The sequence below is a fragment of the Engraulis encrasicolus genome, chromosome 14 (genome assembly GCF_034702125.1).
Source record: "Engraulis encrasicolus isolate BLACKSEA-1 chromosome 14, IST_EnEncr_1.0, whole genome shotgun sequence".
Classification (NCBI taxonomy): domain Eukaryota; kingdom Metazoa; phylum Chordata; class Actinopteri; order Clupeiformes; family Engraulidae; genus Engraulis; species Engraulis encrasicolus.
Window position 1 is genome coordinate 15523700 of NC_085870.1, and position 16769 is coordinate 15540468.

Consider the following 16769-nt stretch of genomic DNA (forward strand, 5'->3'; position numbering starts at 1 on the left):
TTCATGTTTCCGTCTCAGTGTTTGCAAATGTTTACGTGAGAAGTTATATACATAGCTTCTTTTACGCTGCTTTGTACATCAAACCCCTTTTTCACACAACTGACTCTATACCTCTCCTTTTAAATCCATCTCTAACAATGATGTTTTTTTCCCATTTGTTAAGCACTTTGAGTTACATGCCTTGTATGATACAGTGCTATACAAATACAATTATATTATTATTATTAACATGACCTGGATGAATAACACTGTAGCACTGTGACACTGTGATGGCTTTGTGCAGGTATGTCTTCACGGGAATTTACACGTTTGAGTCACTGACGAAGATTGTCTCCAGAGGGTTCGCCATCGACGGCTTTACCTTTCTGCGAGACGCATGGAACTGGTTGGACTTCATGGTCATCTCTATGGCGTGAGTTACACACACACACACACACACACACACACACACACACACACACACACACACACACACACACACACACACACACACACACACACACACACACACACACACACACACACACACACACACACACACACACAGACACACACAACAGAAGCCTTTGTTCCTGTCAGTTTATGTATCTTAATGGATAGACACAAACACGCACACGCACGCACGCATGCAACACACACACCCATACACACACACACACACACCACACACACACCACACACACACACACACACACGCACACACACACACACACACCAAAAGCCGTTGTTTCACATCTCTTAATGCACACACACACACACACACACACACACACACACACACACACACACACACACACACACACACACACACACACACACACCAGAAGTCCACATCTCTTAATGCACTGCGCAAATGCGCTGAGTCAGAAGCCGGGGTTAAGTTACTCCAATGCTCAGTTTAACTTACGTCATCGCCCATTATCGCCAGTATGATTCCAAGTGTGTTACATGATAGTCTAACACCTAACATTTTTCTGTTTTTTTTTTTTTTTTTTTTAAATATGACTTCCTCCTATCCTGTGACATGTCTTTTTTTTGTTTTCAATTCAAAGGGTGTGCTGTTTTGTAAGGCTTCAATTGTTACGTTTCATGGTCATTAAAAATACAGGCATACTGTATAGGGTGTAGCCCGGGTGTAGTCTAATTTGCCTCTCCACTCTGCCGGTGATCAATACCTAGACTGCATTCTCGAACAGCAATCAATTCGTCCCTTCTTTCTAGCCAGCCGACGACGTCCTACTGTACAGCCCCCCATCCTCATCCTCAGGAAATGCACCAGAGCTAGAATATCCATGAAAATGGAAAAAAGAAAGGAAGAACAGAGCAAAGAGAAAACTCAGAGAAAAGGGGGAAATACAGAAAGAAATGGTCATCCTCAGAAAATGGAGCAGAGCTGGAACACTTGTGAAAAGCGAAAAGAAAGATAGAGCACAGAGAAAACACAGAGAAAGGGAGAAAACTGGGGAAATTAGAAAAAGAAAGCAAAACAAAAACAAGCTGGGAACTCCAGAACAAAACATATTTATTGTCACATTTTGTTTACATCAGTTTTTAATTCTTAACATGAACATGTATTTTGATGACAGTGATGATTCTCGGCTGCCCATCCTGTCTCACAGCCTTCTTGCCCATTGTTACGAAACATTTAAAGACATGTCTGTGATGTCATGTACCAATTTGAGAAATGTAAAAATATATTTTTTCACGTGTCCCATATTCTCTGCTGCCAACATCAGCTGCAACAATATGCACAAGCAGGATTGCCAGATGTGACTTGTATTTCCAGCTGAATACAATCCGGAAGGACCACCTGGAGGCACCAAATCCCATCCAATTTAAACTTAATTCTGGGTAGACAAATGTTGAGGCACTCAAGGTTGCAATTTTTACTTTTTTATTTGGCTACAATAATGCCTACGCATTTCGGCCCTCATGGCCTTCTTCAGGACCATATGAACTTATTTCTATTGATATATATGGTTATAAATCTACAGAAGCACCCGATACCCTTTTTTACCCACAGACGATCATCCTAAACAGCCCTATTCGGTGGGAAACCACCCAATCTGGCAACACTGACCACAAGACTCTGCACTGTTTTGGCGTTAATTAGACATGGTGATACCAGAGAATCGTCCAGTAGAGAAAGATACTTCAGGCTATATTTCCGGGATCCATGTGATGTCAGGTGAACGCCCCTTTAGCAGACCTTCGGTTAGGAGACCTTTGGAGACCTTTGGTTGAGAATAAATGGAGTTCCCTTGGCGCTGTAGATTTCAATAACGCACAGCTTGTGCAAACCATCACCAAACATCACAAAAACCGAAGAAAAAGGAGGTGACAACGCCCCCTTAGGAGACCAAAGTTGAGCACACTCCTTTGCATTGGGTGGGCGGAGTTCGGAGTATACAGTATTTCTGTCATAGAAGATTGTATGTGATACTTAACATATTAGCGTAGATTCTCAGTTGGTCGGTGGTAAGTATGGAAGGTTCTCATGATTGTATGGTCATTGAAATAAATTGAGGTAAACATATATAACTCCAGTCCCAGTCTTGAACTTCTTCAAACAATCTTTTTTTAAATTAAAATGTATGAAGAAAGAGGCTAAAATATGACATTTAGAAATAGGGTCTTTATGCTTTGTCAGTCAGAATTAATTTCCTTCTCTCATTCTCACTTCATTATGATAAAATAGAGAATTGAATGTGGTCAGCAAACTGCTCCTAGTAAATTGCCCCAAAATGCATAGAGCAGCTTAGTACAGTTGCCACCAGACAAAAAGTAAACTGGATTCGAGTCTTAGCACTGATAAGAAACTGTACTCCGAAGTATCACCAATGTAGATACAAAGGTGTAGAGGGCAACTTGAAGATTCAGATGCACTCAGTCCCTCTGGTGTTGGGTGTGCAAAGCTAGCGTCCTCTGGCTTGATTTTTTAGTTTACACTGATACATAACCGTTATTTTTCTGTGATATTTGCTTGAGTATTATTAGCCCCACTCGGTTGGCTTTATGAAACCAGTCTGTGGCATGGACCAGCCTTCTGACTGAGTCAGAGATGTATCAGACTGAGCAGCTTGTGTAACCAACCTTACAATGATATTACTGATTACTGATGTCTGTTAATAATAACTGATTCCAAACAAACAAAGCTAGAAATGCTTAATTTGTGCATTGACCTTCAAGGGAAGGTTGGCTGCATCTGCAATTTTAAGCTCTGCACTTCACAGTTATGTAATTACATTGTGCTCTCTTCATAGTACAGTTTCAGGCATATGTACATTATTTTTCTTTTGTTTATTTTGTTTTAAAGTTTATTCAGATTTTTTTCTTTAGTCACACTCTTTCACACACACACAAACACGAACACAAACATACACACTGTCCCACACAAATACTCACACATACAGTACAGTAGCACTGATCTTGATATATGAGATCTAGCAACTTTGGCACAGGGCATACATGTTACAATTAATTCAGCACTTAAGCAAAGGTTATTTGTTGTTACTGGTAATGTTTTTTGCATTTTTTAAAGTTAATTAAATACATTTTACTATTAATGTACATACAATACAATACTATTTATAATATGGGCCTTGTATTTGTAACACATTAAATTCTGAGGCTCTGCCTTAGTAGTCTCGCTCATACTACTGTATGTAAAGCAGGTTTTAGATTCTCACTAGTGGCTCAACACAACACCTGAGACATGCTCTAAAGAGAGACCACTACTACTATGATGTCACAAGTGTCTTATTTGTCTTTCCTTTTTTGTGGATCATCCTTTTCTTCATCTGTGCCACTGCGTAACTGTAATTCTGTGTGTAGCCTAAATCAAGATATAGTAGATGTGGCATAGACATGTGCAACGTGGGCCGCCTGTGTCTTTGTGGCATAGAACCATGGATCATCATACGCCTGTCCCGCCCCAAGACTTTTAGGACAGGACCAGGCACACACCCTTGTTCCTCCCTGTTCTCCTTCCCCTCCTCCTCTTCCCCCTTCCCGCTTCTCTTATTCCCCCTCCTGACTCCTCTCCTCTCCTCTTCTCCTCTCCTTCTGGTTTCTCTCCCTTGCTTTGCAGTTGTGTGGTTCTTCTGCCCTCTGTACTGTGCGCTGTATTGTGATTGCTGTACATGACTTGGTTTGTGTATGTACTGTACAGTGTGTGTGTTTTGTGTTGTGTATGTGTACAGTATGTGTGGACTGTATGTACAATAGTATGTGCGTGTGTGTGGTCTTGTTGTGTGTGTCGTGTCGTGATCGTGTGTTCTGTGTGTGTGATCCCTCCTTGTTTCAGATATGTAACAGAGTTTGTGGACCTCGGAAATGTATCCGCGCTGAGAACCTTCAGAGTTCTGCGAGCTCTGAAAACTATTTCTGTCATTCCAGGTGAGACCGGCTTAAACTCGAAGGCTGACTGGCTTCAATGCGTGCTTCCCAAGGCTTCTCTTACAACACAACAGATGCCATGGAAAACAGTGCTTTTAATTTGCGTTTGTCTTTTAACTGCACTCAAAAATGGTGATGAGACATTTTTGATAGGCTTTGCAGTCTGGCCTCTATTCTTCTATGCATTGATTTATAAAGCACCAATAGTAAAAGCAGAATGCTACATATTTTTTTAAATTTAAAAAAAATTGCATGTTTTTTTCTTATTGGATTTTCCAGTGTAATGTGGTCTGGAAATGTCCTGGTCCCATTCAGAATGGGCAACATTTGCTTTGTTTCAAAAACATATTAAGATAATGCTATGGATTGGCGACTAAGAGCTATCATGCTGCTGTATTGTTTTGGCTAATTTTGTGATATGCATTGGAATGAGATTTTGAATGTTTATATAGCACATCAATATGTGGAGTGCACACAATTTTCAACGCAAACAACAATTCGATTGTTTTCCCATGTTATGGTTATAAAACCATTCAAAGATATTCAGACACTGCCAAGTTAAGCACCCAGTAGAGCATCACAAGTCTCTTCATGTTCATACAGAAGAATAGCCAGTTTGACAAGACATTCAGTTTACACAACACCGGAGATTATTCTAGAATTGGAACCAATCAAATCTTCCTCAGACTTAATGTCATTCACTTTAGCTTGACTTACTCTGTTTTCAAATGAGTCATTTTAAAGAAGGTGTGTAGTATGAGTATGATAGGATAGTAGGCTATGCACAGTAATATAATATTATTTAGACCTATTGTAAAGAAAATAATTGGTATAATTTTGTATTGGGTTGTCTGAAGATTCTGTGTCATCCAGGTCATCTTAGTGAAGAGAGTTTAGTTTTAAGCCTTCTTTTAGTAAGGACTTCTATTTGGATCGTGAGAGATGTTTTGCTTCTTCCACAAAAAAAAAGACTTGTTCAGTTCAATTTTGATGTGAAAATTGGAAGCTACTTATCTGTAAAGTGGACCATATCCCTCATTCCAGTTGACCACATCCCTCTTCACATTACAGAAGCAAGAGAGTCTTTGATGGAGTAAACATGTTAATCTACGTACACAAAGATTAGTTGTTGGTAGAACAGTTAGACCGTGATCACTCTGAACACGGATTGTACAGTGTGAGGCAGATTTTCTTCTATTGTTTGACAATGAATGTGAGCATATTCTGTGCTGATAATCAGCACAAGGTGGAATGTGAATTTTCAATTGTTCAACTCAAGGTGGAAATTCAGCTTTCAACAACATTCAGTAACAATCTTTTCTCTTGAAAGAAGTCCTCAATATTCATTCATAGATCGTGGTTCCCCCCAAAAAAGGAAAAACAAAGAGAAGTCAAAAGGACTGTCCAAGGCTGTGCTGGATCTCTCTTTCCCCTCCATTGGACAGCAGACTGCAACCAAACACCAAGCTGTTTCCCACTCTCAGAGCAACTTGGTAGTTAACAAAAAAGAACACACAGACTTCAGGCTTTTCATATTCATATTTCTGATCTTTTCACCTGAGGTGTTCCCGTTTCCCCATCTCTTGGACTTGGTGAATTAACAACAACAACAACAACAACATGTCGTTGTTTTTCTGGATGGCAGCATTTGTTGGCAGACATTCATTTTCCTTGATGATATTCTCTGTTGCTGTCTACATCTTGTGTAGACATAAAAGCAATACACAAGAAGATACACCATTGTTCCCACTCTTGGAACAATGGTGCGCCCATACAGAGTTGATAGGCATAATATTGTATTTTAAAAACACACAACCATCAGGCTTTTAATGTTAGTATACTCTATGGATCCTCAAGTCTTGTTATCTTTTCACCTAAGGTGAAGTCTACTCAGCTTCTTTGCTGTTTTCTCCTTTTGTTGAGGACCTTCATTCTGACCACAGATGCAGTTTTCATTACAGAACCTTTTTCCTTTCCTTGATGCTTTTCATTCAGCCAAAGCCAAGACTTACATCAGCAAGATGCCCCTTCCCATTCTGGGGGTATCTGATTCTCTTTCCCATGTGGTGTAATTCATACAGTGGGTTCCATGGTCAAGAAAAGGCAAAAATAAGGCACACCAATGCGCTCCCTTTTTAATCCCTTAAGACGCGGCTTTATACATTTGTTGTTACCAGTATGGTAATGACCAAGTCGTGGTGCATTACTACAGTAAATGGCCTGTGTTGTGTCATAGTATTGTAGTGCTATGGTAGTTACATTTCAGTGACTATTACAGCGTGCCACTGGAGGTACGGCGCACATTAAGGGGCTACGCCATTTTATTGTAGCAATGTTTCCGGCCACCACAACTCTTCCTCAAACATGGTGGCCCAAAACGTCACTATAATAAAAAATGTACTAAAAGGGAGATCATTGTGTGCAGTACATTGTGGCCTTATCTTGAACATGCCTTTGTTTTGAATTGATCCATGTACCCGGCTAAAATGAATGTGTGTGAGATCTGACTGTGAATCAGGTTCCATGGTCATCAAGTCATAGCCAGGCCACGTCCTCCTAGTGACGCAACATCCTCCCCGTTGCTTCTAGTCAGGCCAAGAGCAATGTAAATATCGTTTCTGATCTCCTGAAAAAAACGGGAACTCCACCCATTTTGTCGGACACCAGTCAACCAGTAGCAACCCTAGGGAGTCGGGTCAACCATGCCATTTGGGAAACGTTAATTGATATGGTCTTGGTCAGACCAAGTCTCGAAGAGATTTGAAAGTCGATGATAATCAGTCTAATCAAGTCATGCATCCAAATAATGACATTGAAAAGGACTTGCTGATTTCCTCTTTGTGCTATTTTCTGCAACGCGGTCTGGACTTCAAGATGCTCTCAGGAAGACCGCGTGCCTCAGTGCTAGGGCTTTGTCTTTCACTTGTCAGATGAAGACTATAGTCTTACCTATGGACCAGCTTTAGAAACTTTTTTGACATATTACTTAATCTTGGACCAAAGAGCTAACAGCACACAACCTTTGGACTGACGTCTCACAAAACCAAACACTTTGGACATTCTTCGCAACTTCGCTTTTTCTTGAAGTTGTTTCCTCTCCTATTATTCATGTGTTCATCAGTAGGTACATTTTAGATATTAGATGTCTTTGGCCATATTTATATCATCAGATGTCTTTAATATCTGTATATGCCTTTTGTCATATATCATGGCATTGGACACATTCATAAACAGTATAGTATTGTATTGTTTAGTGTTGGTTAAACATTTATGGGATGTGGCAGTGTAGTGTAATGTGTTTCATCCTCTTTTGACATCCACATTTTTCCAATATCGTAATGACTGAAGTGTGTGTACAGGCAGGTATCAGACAGCATTATTATTGGGGCCATTATTAATTGGGTGTTTTTGCCCCTCCACCTTCATCTTTGGGGGGTCAAAAAGGTCTGTGCCTCCCCCTAATTCGGCACCTATGGATTTGTAGATTACTGCTGAAACATCCTAGTGTGAATAGCTGTATTGTACCATCAGCTTGATCTCACAGAATTCTGTGAAATGAAATGAAATGAAAATGGACCCTTGGAACACAGAGTCTGTAGCAGTTTCACTGATTTTGACAAAACTAATGTTGGGGTTGCAGAATTGTTTCTGTGATGGATTCTTGGAAGTGCTTTCTCCATGTTCCCACAGCTCTACGTTATCTATCTTTAGAAAATTGACAAAACGGCATACCATTTCCAGTCAGTCGATAGGCCTACCAAATTCTGCTTCTAAATAGTTACAGCAATTTAAGTTGTGCTCAAACCAAACCAACCCTTAACTTTAAGCTGTTAGTAAATAAATGTTTTTGAAAAATGCCTTTTCCACTTGGTTGATAGGTTACCAAGTTCTTGTTCTAAACGACATAAGGCTAGCAGTATATTTTGTGCCCAGACCAAAACAATAACCTTAACACTAACTTGTCAGTAATTTAAAAAAAAATTGAGAATATTTTTAATTATTCTGAGAGAAGATAAGTTGGAACTTGCGACTGAGAACATAGAGCTGAGGGAATATAGAGAAACACTTCCGTGGGCCCATCATGGAAAGCACCTCAGTGACCCCATCACAGAATTTTGGCTAAATCCATGAAACCGCTACAGGTTTTGAGTCACAATGGTCTGTGTTAATTTTGCGCAATTCTGTGAGATCATGTTGCCATCTGGGTTCACAGTGCAAATACTGCCCTGGATATATTGGCATTGATGATTTAAGAAACTACATTCATAGGACAGCAGTGAGTTTAATTAGTTTTCTTACGTAAAATGACACTTGTGCTGTCATACTTGATTGCTTGTCTCAATAACACAAAGATCTAGCCAACAAGTAACCCAGGTGTGAACATGCAACATTGCCTATTGGCTCAAGTGAAACTGGCTAAAACCTACACGAAAGCCCAGAACAAGTTCAGGAACCAGCCCTTTTTAGCAGACACTGTGCTCTGCAACCATGTTGGCCGTAGCACTGCACACATTATTATCGAATCATCAGATTTAGACCACTATAAAGTCGAATACATTAAGCACCTGCATTGCTAAATTTCATGTGCTAAGGCCTCAGATTTTATACTCTTAGATATAGCCTTATGGGCTATGTTTAGTGAGACTGCCAAGCCTAGCGTATAACATCATTCTGCTGCATGCTGCCACACACACACACACACACACACACACACACACACACACACACACACACACACACACACACACACACACACACACACACACACACACACACACACACACAGATGAGTGAGAATTAATTATACTCCTTTTATCTATCTATCTATCTATCTATCTATCTATCTATCTATCTATCTATCTATCTATCTATCTATCTATCTATCTATCTATCTATCTATCTATCTTTGATATCGATCAATTTATCTTTTCCTTCCTCCCTCTCTGCCTTTGCCTCTCTCTCTCTCTCACTCACTCACACTCACACACTAACACATACACACAGACACACAGACACACACGCACGCACACTGACAGCATGTCCTTCTGCTATTGTAGTCAGACACCGCGAGGTCAGACCAAAGGACAGTGGAGTGTTAGGCGCACTGTACTGGCTATCAGTAGAGAGTGTAGATTCATTCACACTTTAACCTCCCTAAAAAGCACTCATGCACCACTACACTGTCTTTACTGTAACTCACTACACTGCCTTGTCTGTAGGACAACAGACATGCACCACGACACTGCCTTGTCTGTACTTTAGGACAACACACATGCAGCACTACACTGACTTGTCTGTACTTTAGGACAACACCAAACACCACTGTTATACCAGAATGGAACTGTCATCATTCCAATAGCGATTCTGTCTATAGTGATCGCAGTGATGATGATGATGATGATGATGACGATGACGCCCATGATGATGATGATGATGTCTTCAGCCTTGGTGTTTAAATGGGCCTGCATGCGGTGAAGCCTTATCCCTCACTGTCCCCTCCTTACACTCCCCTCCCCTCCCCTCCCCTCCCCTCCCCTCCTCTCAAATCCTCTCCTTTCTTTCTCACTGTCATCTCCTCTCTTTCTCTGTCCTCTCCTCAACTGTCGTCCCCTTTCTTTCATAATCTCCTCTCTCCTCTCTCCTCTCTCCTGAATCTCCTCTCCCGTCTCTCCTCTCTTTCACTGTCCCCCTGTCCTCTCTTTATTCCTCTCCTCTCCTCTCCTCTCCTCTTCTCTCCTCTCCTCTCCTCTCCTCTCATCTCCTCTCCTCTACTCTTCTCCTCCTCCTCTCCTCTCCTACTCTCCTGTCTACACTATGCTCCTGTCCTCTCCTCTTTCACTCTCATCTTTCTCTCTCCTCTTTTCTCCTAGCCTCTTTCTCTCCTCTCCTTTCCTCAATGCTCTTCTCCTCTCTTCTCCCCCTTCTTGTCTCTTTCTCTCCTCTCCTCCTCCTCCTCCTCCTCCTCCTCTCCTCTCTTTATCTCCTTTCATCCCATCCTGTCCTCTACTCTCATTTCCACCCAATTTTCTCTCCTCTCTACTCCTCCCTCTCATCTCTTCCTTTCTTTCTCTCTCCTCTCGTCTCCTCCCTTCCTTCCTCCCTCCCTCCCTCCCTCTCCTTGCTGCTACTGCTGCTGCTGGGGCTGCTACTGCTGTTCTATGCTATTCTATTCCATCTGCATCCCTGTAAATGGGACTCTCTCTCTCTCTCTCTCTCTCTCTCTCTCTCTCTCTCTCTCTCTCTCTCTCTCTCTCTCTCTCTCTCTCTCTCTCTCTCTCTCTCTCTCTCTCTCTCTCTCTCTCTCTCTCTCTCTCATAAACCAAGCCAACGATACGTAGTGAGATGACTGTACTGTTTGTGCGGAGGTGAGACTCCTCCCTATACCCTGCCGTCTGCAGACACACCAATTGGCATTAGGACCAACGCATCAATGTATTGTACAGTACTGTACTGTACTGTACTGTACTGTAAAGTAATGTAGTGTATTGTCGCCGTTTTTTTTAAAGATGCGTCATGCATCTAGCCTTCTGCTGCGATTAAAAGATGCCTCTGAACTGAACCGTGCTGCGGCACAGAGGCGACGACAGTATAGCCTGCCGATTTCCAATACTCTGTACTGTGCACTGCACTGTACACGCACACACACACACACACACAGTGCAGGTCTGCTTCGGGGATTTCTGTTGCATTGTTTATTTACACTGAAGCCTTCATTGACGTGTGTAAATACACCAATTGCATATGAAACACCACGAGAAACAGACTCGAGATGTGATGTGTGGATTGTGCAGCAGTTGCTGAGGAATGGAGCCTTTTTTATGTGTCATTGCGCCTCTGATCGCTGCATCACTGCTCTGTACAGTAAAGTACATACAGAAGCATCTTTAGCAGGTGCAAAGCAGAGCTATACTGAGATGTGCAGACGGCGAGGGTTTAGACGGGTGAGAGCCTCACCTCACCACACCACACCACCACTGGCCTGACACGACACTGACAGACAGCAGCTGACCCCTGACCCGGAAGTAGATCTGAGCCTGAATACTGTACGCCTCATTTGCTCAGTGGACCACACCTACCAAGTGCTAACGCTTCCTCTTTTGAGGATGAAGGCCCTGTACTGGGCTGGGGTTTAATTCGGGCTTTATCTAGATAATAACATGTAGGGAGTAGACCAACACTTACGGTGTTAAATTCTGACCCCGTTAGTGTTGAATTAACAGTGCAAAATGTGCTGTGTAGTGAATTCACACTTATTCAACCCTTAGAGGGTTTTTTTTGTTACACACAATTTAACACTGAAAATAAATACTACAAGGGCCAAAATTCCCTTGTAGGCCAAAATTCCCTTCCCTTGTATTTCATAGTCTGATGGTCCACAGTGTGATTGGGGCTTTATACAACAGATCAGACTGCACCCCCAAAGTGTTGGCTGCGGTCTGCGCACGTGTCTTGTGTGGAGTGTCTGTGCATGTGTTTGCATAAGCTACAGATTTAAAACCCAAGAGGATTGTGATTGTTGGAGAGCATGTTGTCAACTCTTGTAACATTTGTATTTTTTTATTATTTCATTTTGTTTCGTGTTGTTGGATTCGGTGGTCTCTCTGTTGCGAGACGGCGTCCTTCACAGCTCACCCCTAGCTATAGGACTATGGGAGTCATAGGGGCTCAACGCTCACAGGCGACCCTTATGAAGCCTTTATGAAGCCTTTATGACTGACTGTTACTACTCACAGCTCTATGCCATGCATCGCTTCGCATGTGTTCCAAAGACAAACTTTTTTTTTGATAACCAGAAACAACTTTACTGCAGGTTGCACTTTTAATCTGTTGGTTCAGTGAAAAAGAAAATGTGCTCAAAAAGACACAAAAGATTATGCGAGTGAGAGCACTTCTCATTCTCCTATGTGTGCACTTACTTACTGTGCTTACAGAAAAAAGATTCATTTATTGGAATGTCTTTACGTCACCAAAGCAGAAATGTAGAAAATCTTTCTCCAACCTGTTGTTTTGAAATTAGTAAATGCACATGTAAGTGATTGTGTTGCATGCACTTTGAATGTGTGTGTGTGTGTGTGTGTGTGTGTGTGTGTGTGTGTGTGTGTGTGTGTGTGTGTGTGTGTGTGTGTGTGTGTGTGTGTGTGTGTGTGTGTGTGAGAGAGAGAGAGAGAGAGAGAGAGAGAGAGACAGAGGGAGCGAGAGAGAGAGAGAGAGAGAGAGAGAGAGAGAGAGAGAGAGAGAGAGAGAGAGAGAGAAAGAGAAAGAGAAACAGAGAGTATACATTAGATTGTGATTTTGTGATGGTGTGACATTTAGTGGTGATTTGGGTGGGGATAAGATCAGTGAGAAGTATTAGACTACATGACCATGTGTCCTATTCAGTGTTTGGTTTGCTGTCTGTAGTTTCTTGTTTGTTTAAGTTAAAAGTAAACTGAAAAGATATTTTCACACCTGTCACAATGTAATGTTTTTGTTGTTTGGAGGCTGCTTAGCACTGAATCACAAGAACGTCACATATGAACTCAACAACACAAAGTAGCAGAGTTTAGTGTCTGTGTGTGTGTGTGTGTGTGTGTGTGTGTGTGTGTGTGTGTGTGTGTGTGTGTGTGTGTGTGTGTGTGTGTGTGTGTGTGTGTGTGTGTGTGTGTGTGTGTGTGTGTGTGTGTGTGTGTGTGTGTGAGCACAAGCCGACAAAAACTGTCTCCCTGGGTGTCTTCGGGTGTAACGTGTACCCCTGCCTTGTGCCATGTGTGTTTGTCTGTCCGCCTGTGTACCTGTGTGTGTGTGTGTGTGTGTGTGTGTGTGTGTGTGTGTGTGTGTGTGTGTGTGTGTGTGTGTGTGTGTGTGTGTGTGTGTGTGTGTGTGTGTGTGTGTGTGTGTGTGTGTGTGTGTGTGTGTGTGTGTGTGTGTGCGTGTCACCTGTGTATGTGTGTGTGTCTGTCCGTGTCTGTGTGCCACTTGTGTGCCTGTCCATGTGTGTGCATGTGTGTACATGTGCGTGTGTGTCATACAGGTCTGAAGACCATTGTGGGTGCTCTGATCCAGTCAGTGAAGAAGCTGTCGGATGTGATGATCCTGACCGTCTTCTGCCTGAGCGTCTTCGCTCTGATTGGCTTACAGCTCTTCATGGGCAACCTACGGCACAAGTGTGTGTTCTGGCCAATCAACATGAACGACACCTGGCTGTCCAATGGCAGCCGCGGGTTCGATTGGGACGAGTACATCATGAACGACAGTGAGTAGCCCATATAGCCACCTTATAACAAGTTCACTCTGGATGGGCTTTCCCACACTACTATACCACATGTGTACTGTACCAGAGACACACACCTCCACACATTCACACACCTTCTAAACACACACACCTTCTAAAGGCCAAGGGCAGCCGTTGTGCAAAAGCCCTCTGTAATACAGATGCAGGTGTGAGCCAGGAAAACTTGATCACAGATGAAAGTTCAGAAAACACTGCATACTGATTAGTTTAGTTTAGTTTATTGGTTTATTTGACAGGGGCCATGTACAAGACATCTCCAGTACCAGAGTTAGCTACAAAGCTAATTTGCATCCGTGGTCCCTGGGCAGGAAACTATCAAATAATCACATACATTAAAACATGGACAATGCGTGTCCTTACAAATGTTTCACACTAAAAGCAGTCATATCACACTGACATACCACTAAAACATAATAAAGCAACAAATTCAAACACAAAATCACACATATGACACCTGACAGTACATATAGCATCACATAGGTTAATGATCACATATTTGCTTAGTCTTCAGCCATACTTTCAAGGAAAAGTGTTATTTTTTTATTTTTTTTTATTTCTTCGATCGAATAACGCACTTCGCCAAGTGTGCTTTCAAGTTTGCTCTGTCTTCAGGTGCATCTTCAGGTTCACTTCAGTATGAACTAAAAGATGAACTTGGCAAAACGTGTGGTTCCAAGAAATAAAAATAAAATAAAAAAGGAACAGTAGTAATTGTGCAGTGTTTTCAGAACTTTCAACCTCCTAAAGCCTATTTTAAACAATTTTGTCTTCAACAAAATGTAGACATGTTGTACTGGTAGAGACGAATTTCATGTCATACTGCATTGTGCTTGGAATTTTGCAATGTAATTCACCTCAAGGGTAAAAGAAACCACAAACTCCAGGTTTATGTTTATTAGTAATAAATAAATTAAGTTCTGCATTTTGTGGGAGACTGACAAGTGTAAACTAGGCTGAAGTCAGAGAGTAGCCTACTGCACTGTGCCATGTGTATCTGTGTTGTGCCTGTATCTTTGTGTTATTTTAAGAACAAAATAGGAAAATACATCTTATTAGAAAACTGCATTCTGTAAATTTTGTTTTCTATATCACTGTAATACGTTAGATTAATTCAAGCCAAATCAAATTGTTTTTGTGTTTGTAAATACAGTATTTATCACACATAACATGCAGTAGATAAAATCACTTTCTTTCATATTCATCCATGACATTTTGTGTGTCTTTTGTATTGCAGGCTATTTCTTTCAGCTTTAGCTTTCGAAGTGTGTCCTGTCTCTGGAGGTTCTGTGTGTGTGTGTGTGTGTGTGTGTGTGTGTGTGTGTGTGTGTGTGTGTGTGTGTGTGTGTGTGTGTGTGTGTGTGTGTGTGTGTGTGTGTGTGTGTGTGTGTGTGTACGTGTGTGTGTGTGTGTGTGTGTGTGTGTGTGTGTGTGTGTGTGTGTGTGTGTGTGTGTGTGTGTGTGTGTGTACGTGTGTGTATAGTGTGTACGTGTGTGTGCCTGTGTTTTGTTTTGCTTGCTGTGCAATTTGACCCACACTCAGAGGCCAGCCTTGCATGTGTGAGTGCCAAGTATGTGTGTGAAATCTCTGTGTGTGTCTTTGCACGTGTGTGTCCCCGCGTGCCTTAGTGTATGTATGTGTTTTGTTTTTCTTGTGTCACTCGGACCAGCTAACACAGAATCCTGGCCCTTTGCAGTGCAGCGAACCTCTACTGTGTGTGTGTGTGTGTGTGTGTGTGTGTGTGTGTGTGTGTGTGTGTGTGTGTGTGTGTGTGTGTGTGTGTGTGTGTGTGTGTGTGTGTGTGTGTGTGTGTGTGTGTGTGTGTGTGTGTGCACCTGTGTGTGTGCACCTGTGTGTGAATGCATGTGTGTGCCTGTGTGTGTCTTTTATATTTTCTGTCGACTAATACAGAATGCTGGGCTTTTGCATTGCAGCGAACTTCTACTTCCTGCCAGACCAGCTTGATGCTCTGCTGTGTGGCAACAGCTCCGACTCGGGGTGAGTCAGTCAGCAGCCTCATCTCCTCTTCTATCCTCTCTCCTCTCCTTTCCTCTCCTCTCCTCTCCTCGCCTCTCCTCTCATCTCCTTTCCTCTCCTCTCCTCTCCTCTCCTCTCTTTTCCTCTCCTCTCCTCGCCTCTCCACTCCACTCTATCTCTCCTCTCCTCTCCTCTTCTCTCTTTTCCTCTCCTCTCCTCTCCTCTCCTCTCTTTTCCTCTCCTCTCCTCGCCTCTCCACTCCACTCTATCTCTCCTCTCCTCTCCTCTTCTCTCTTTTCCTCTCCTCTCCTCTCCTCTCCTCTCTTTTCCTCTCCTCTCCTCTCCTCTCCTATCCTCTTCTATCCTCTCTCCTGTCCACTCCACTCCATTCTACTCCCCTCTCCTCCCCCTCTTTTCTCTTCCCCTCCTTTTCTCTGGTACTGCTGAGCTCATCACTACGGCAACGCCACCCCTCCCCTCCCAGCATGCACCAGGAGAGGAAGTCATTATGCATTATTATGGGCTGTTCTGTAGAGGCAGCATCTCTCTCTCTCTACCTCTCTCTCCCTCTCTCTCTCTCTCTCTCTCTCTCTCTCTCTCTCTCTCTCTCTCTCTCCCTCTCTCTCTACTGGACTGCCCCTCCCTGGTACATTACTATGACTCTTCCACTGTCAATTGCTTTTTTCCTTCCCTTCCTCCGTTGTCCCTCTTTCTATCCCTTTCTATTTCTCCCTCCCCTCGTACTCTGGACATCTCATCTCTTGCTCTTTTCATTACATTCTCATTCCGTCTGTCTGTCTGTCTGTCTGTCTGTCTGTCTCTCTCTCTCTCTCTCTCTCTCTCTCTCTCTCTCTCTCTCTCTCTCTCTCTCTCTCTCTCTCTCTCTCTCTCTCTCTCCTTTTCACCTTTATATTCTCCTTTCTGTGTCTTGTTCCCAACAAATTATTTTTCTCTGACACTCTTCTCACCACTTCCTTTTTCTACATATGTATAGCCTGTCAACAGATATGTATTATACTTTACATAATTGTAAAGTAGGTGTTTTAAAGAATAATCACACATTCACAAATATCATTTTATTCAATCTAACTAAGTTCTGGTCCAGGTACTCCTGACAGCATGGAA

The 16769-nt window shown here is 42.4% G+C and overlaps 1 protein-coding gene across 1 annotated transcript in view; it reads left to right on the forward strand.

Annotated features, from left to right (window-relative positions):
* The window catches only part of scn8ab (sodium channel, voltage gated, type VIII, alpha subunit b), a 66709-nt gene that overhangs the window by 9183 nt on the left and 40757 nt on the right, over window positions 1-16769 (forward strand). The window contains exons 4-7 of the mRNA XM_063215059.1: window positions 284-412; window positions 4307-4398; window positions 13409-13630; window positions 15602-15665. Of these exons, the coding sequence (XP_063071129.1) occupies window positions 284-412; window positions 4307-4398; window positions 13409-13630; window positions 15602-15665 (507 nt within the window). The remainder of the gene's footprint in view (window positions 1-283; window positions 413-4306; window positions 4399-13408; window positions 13631-15601; window positions 15666-16769) is intronic.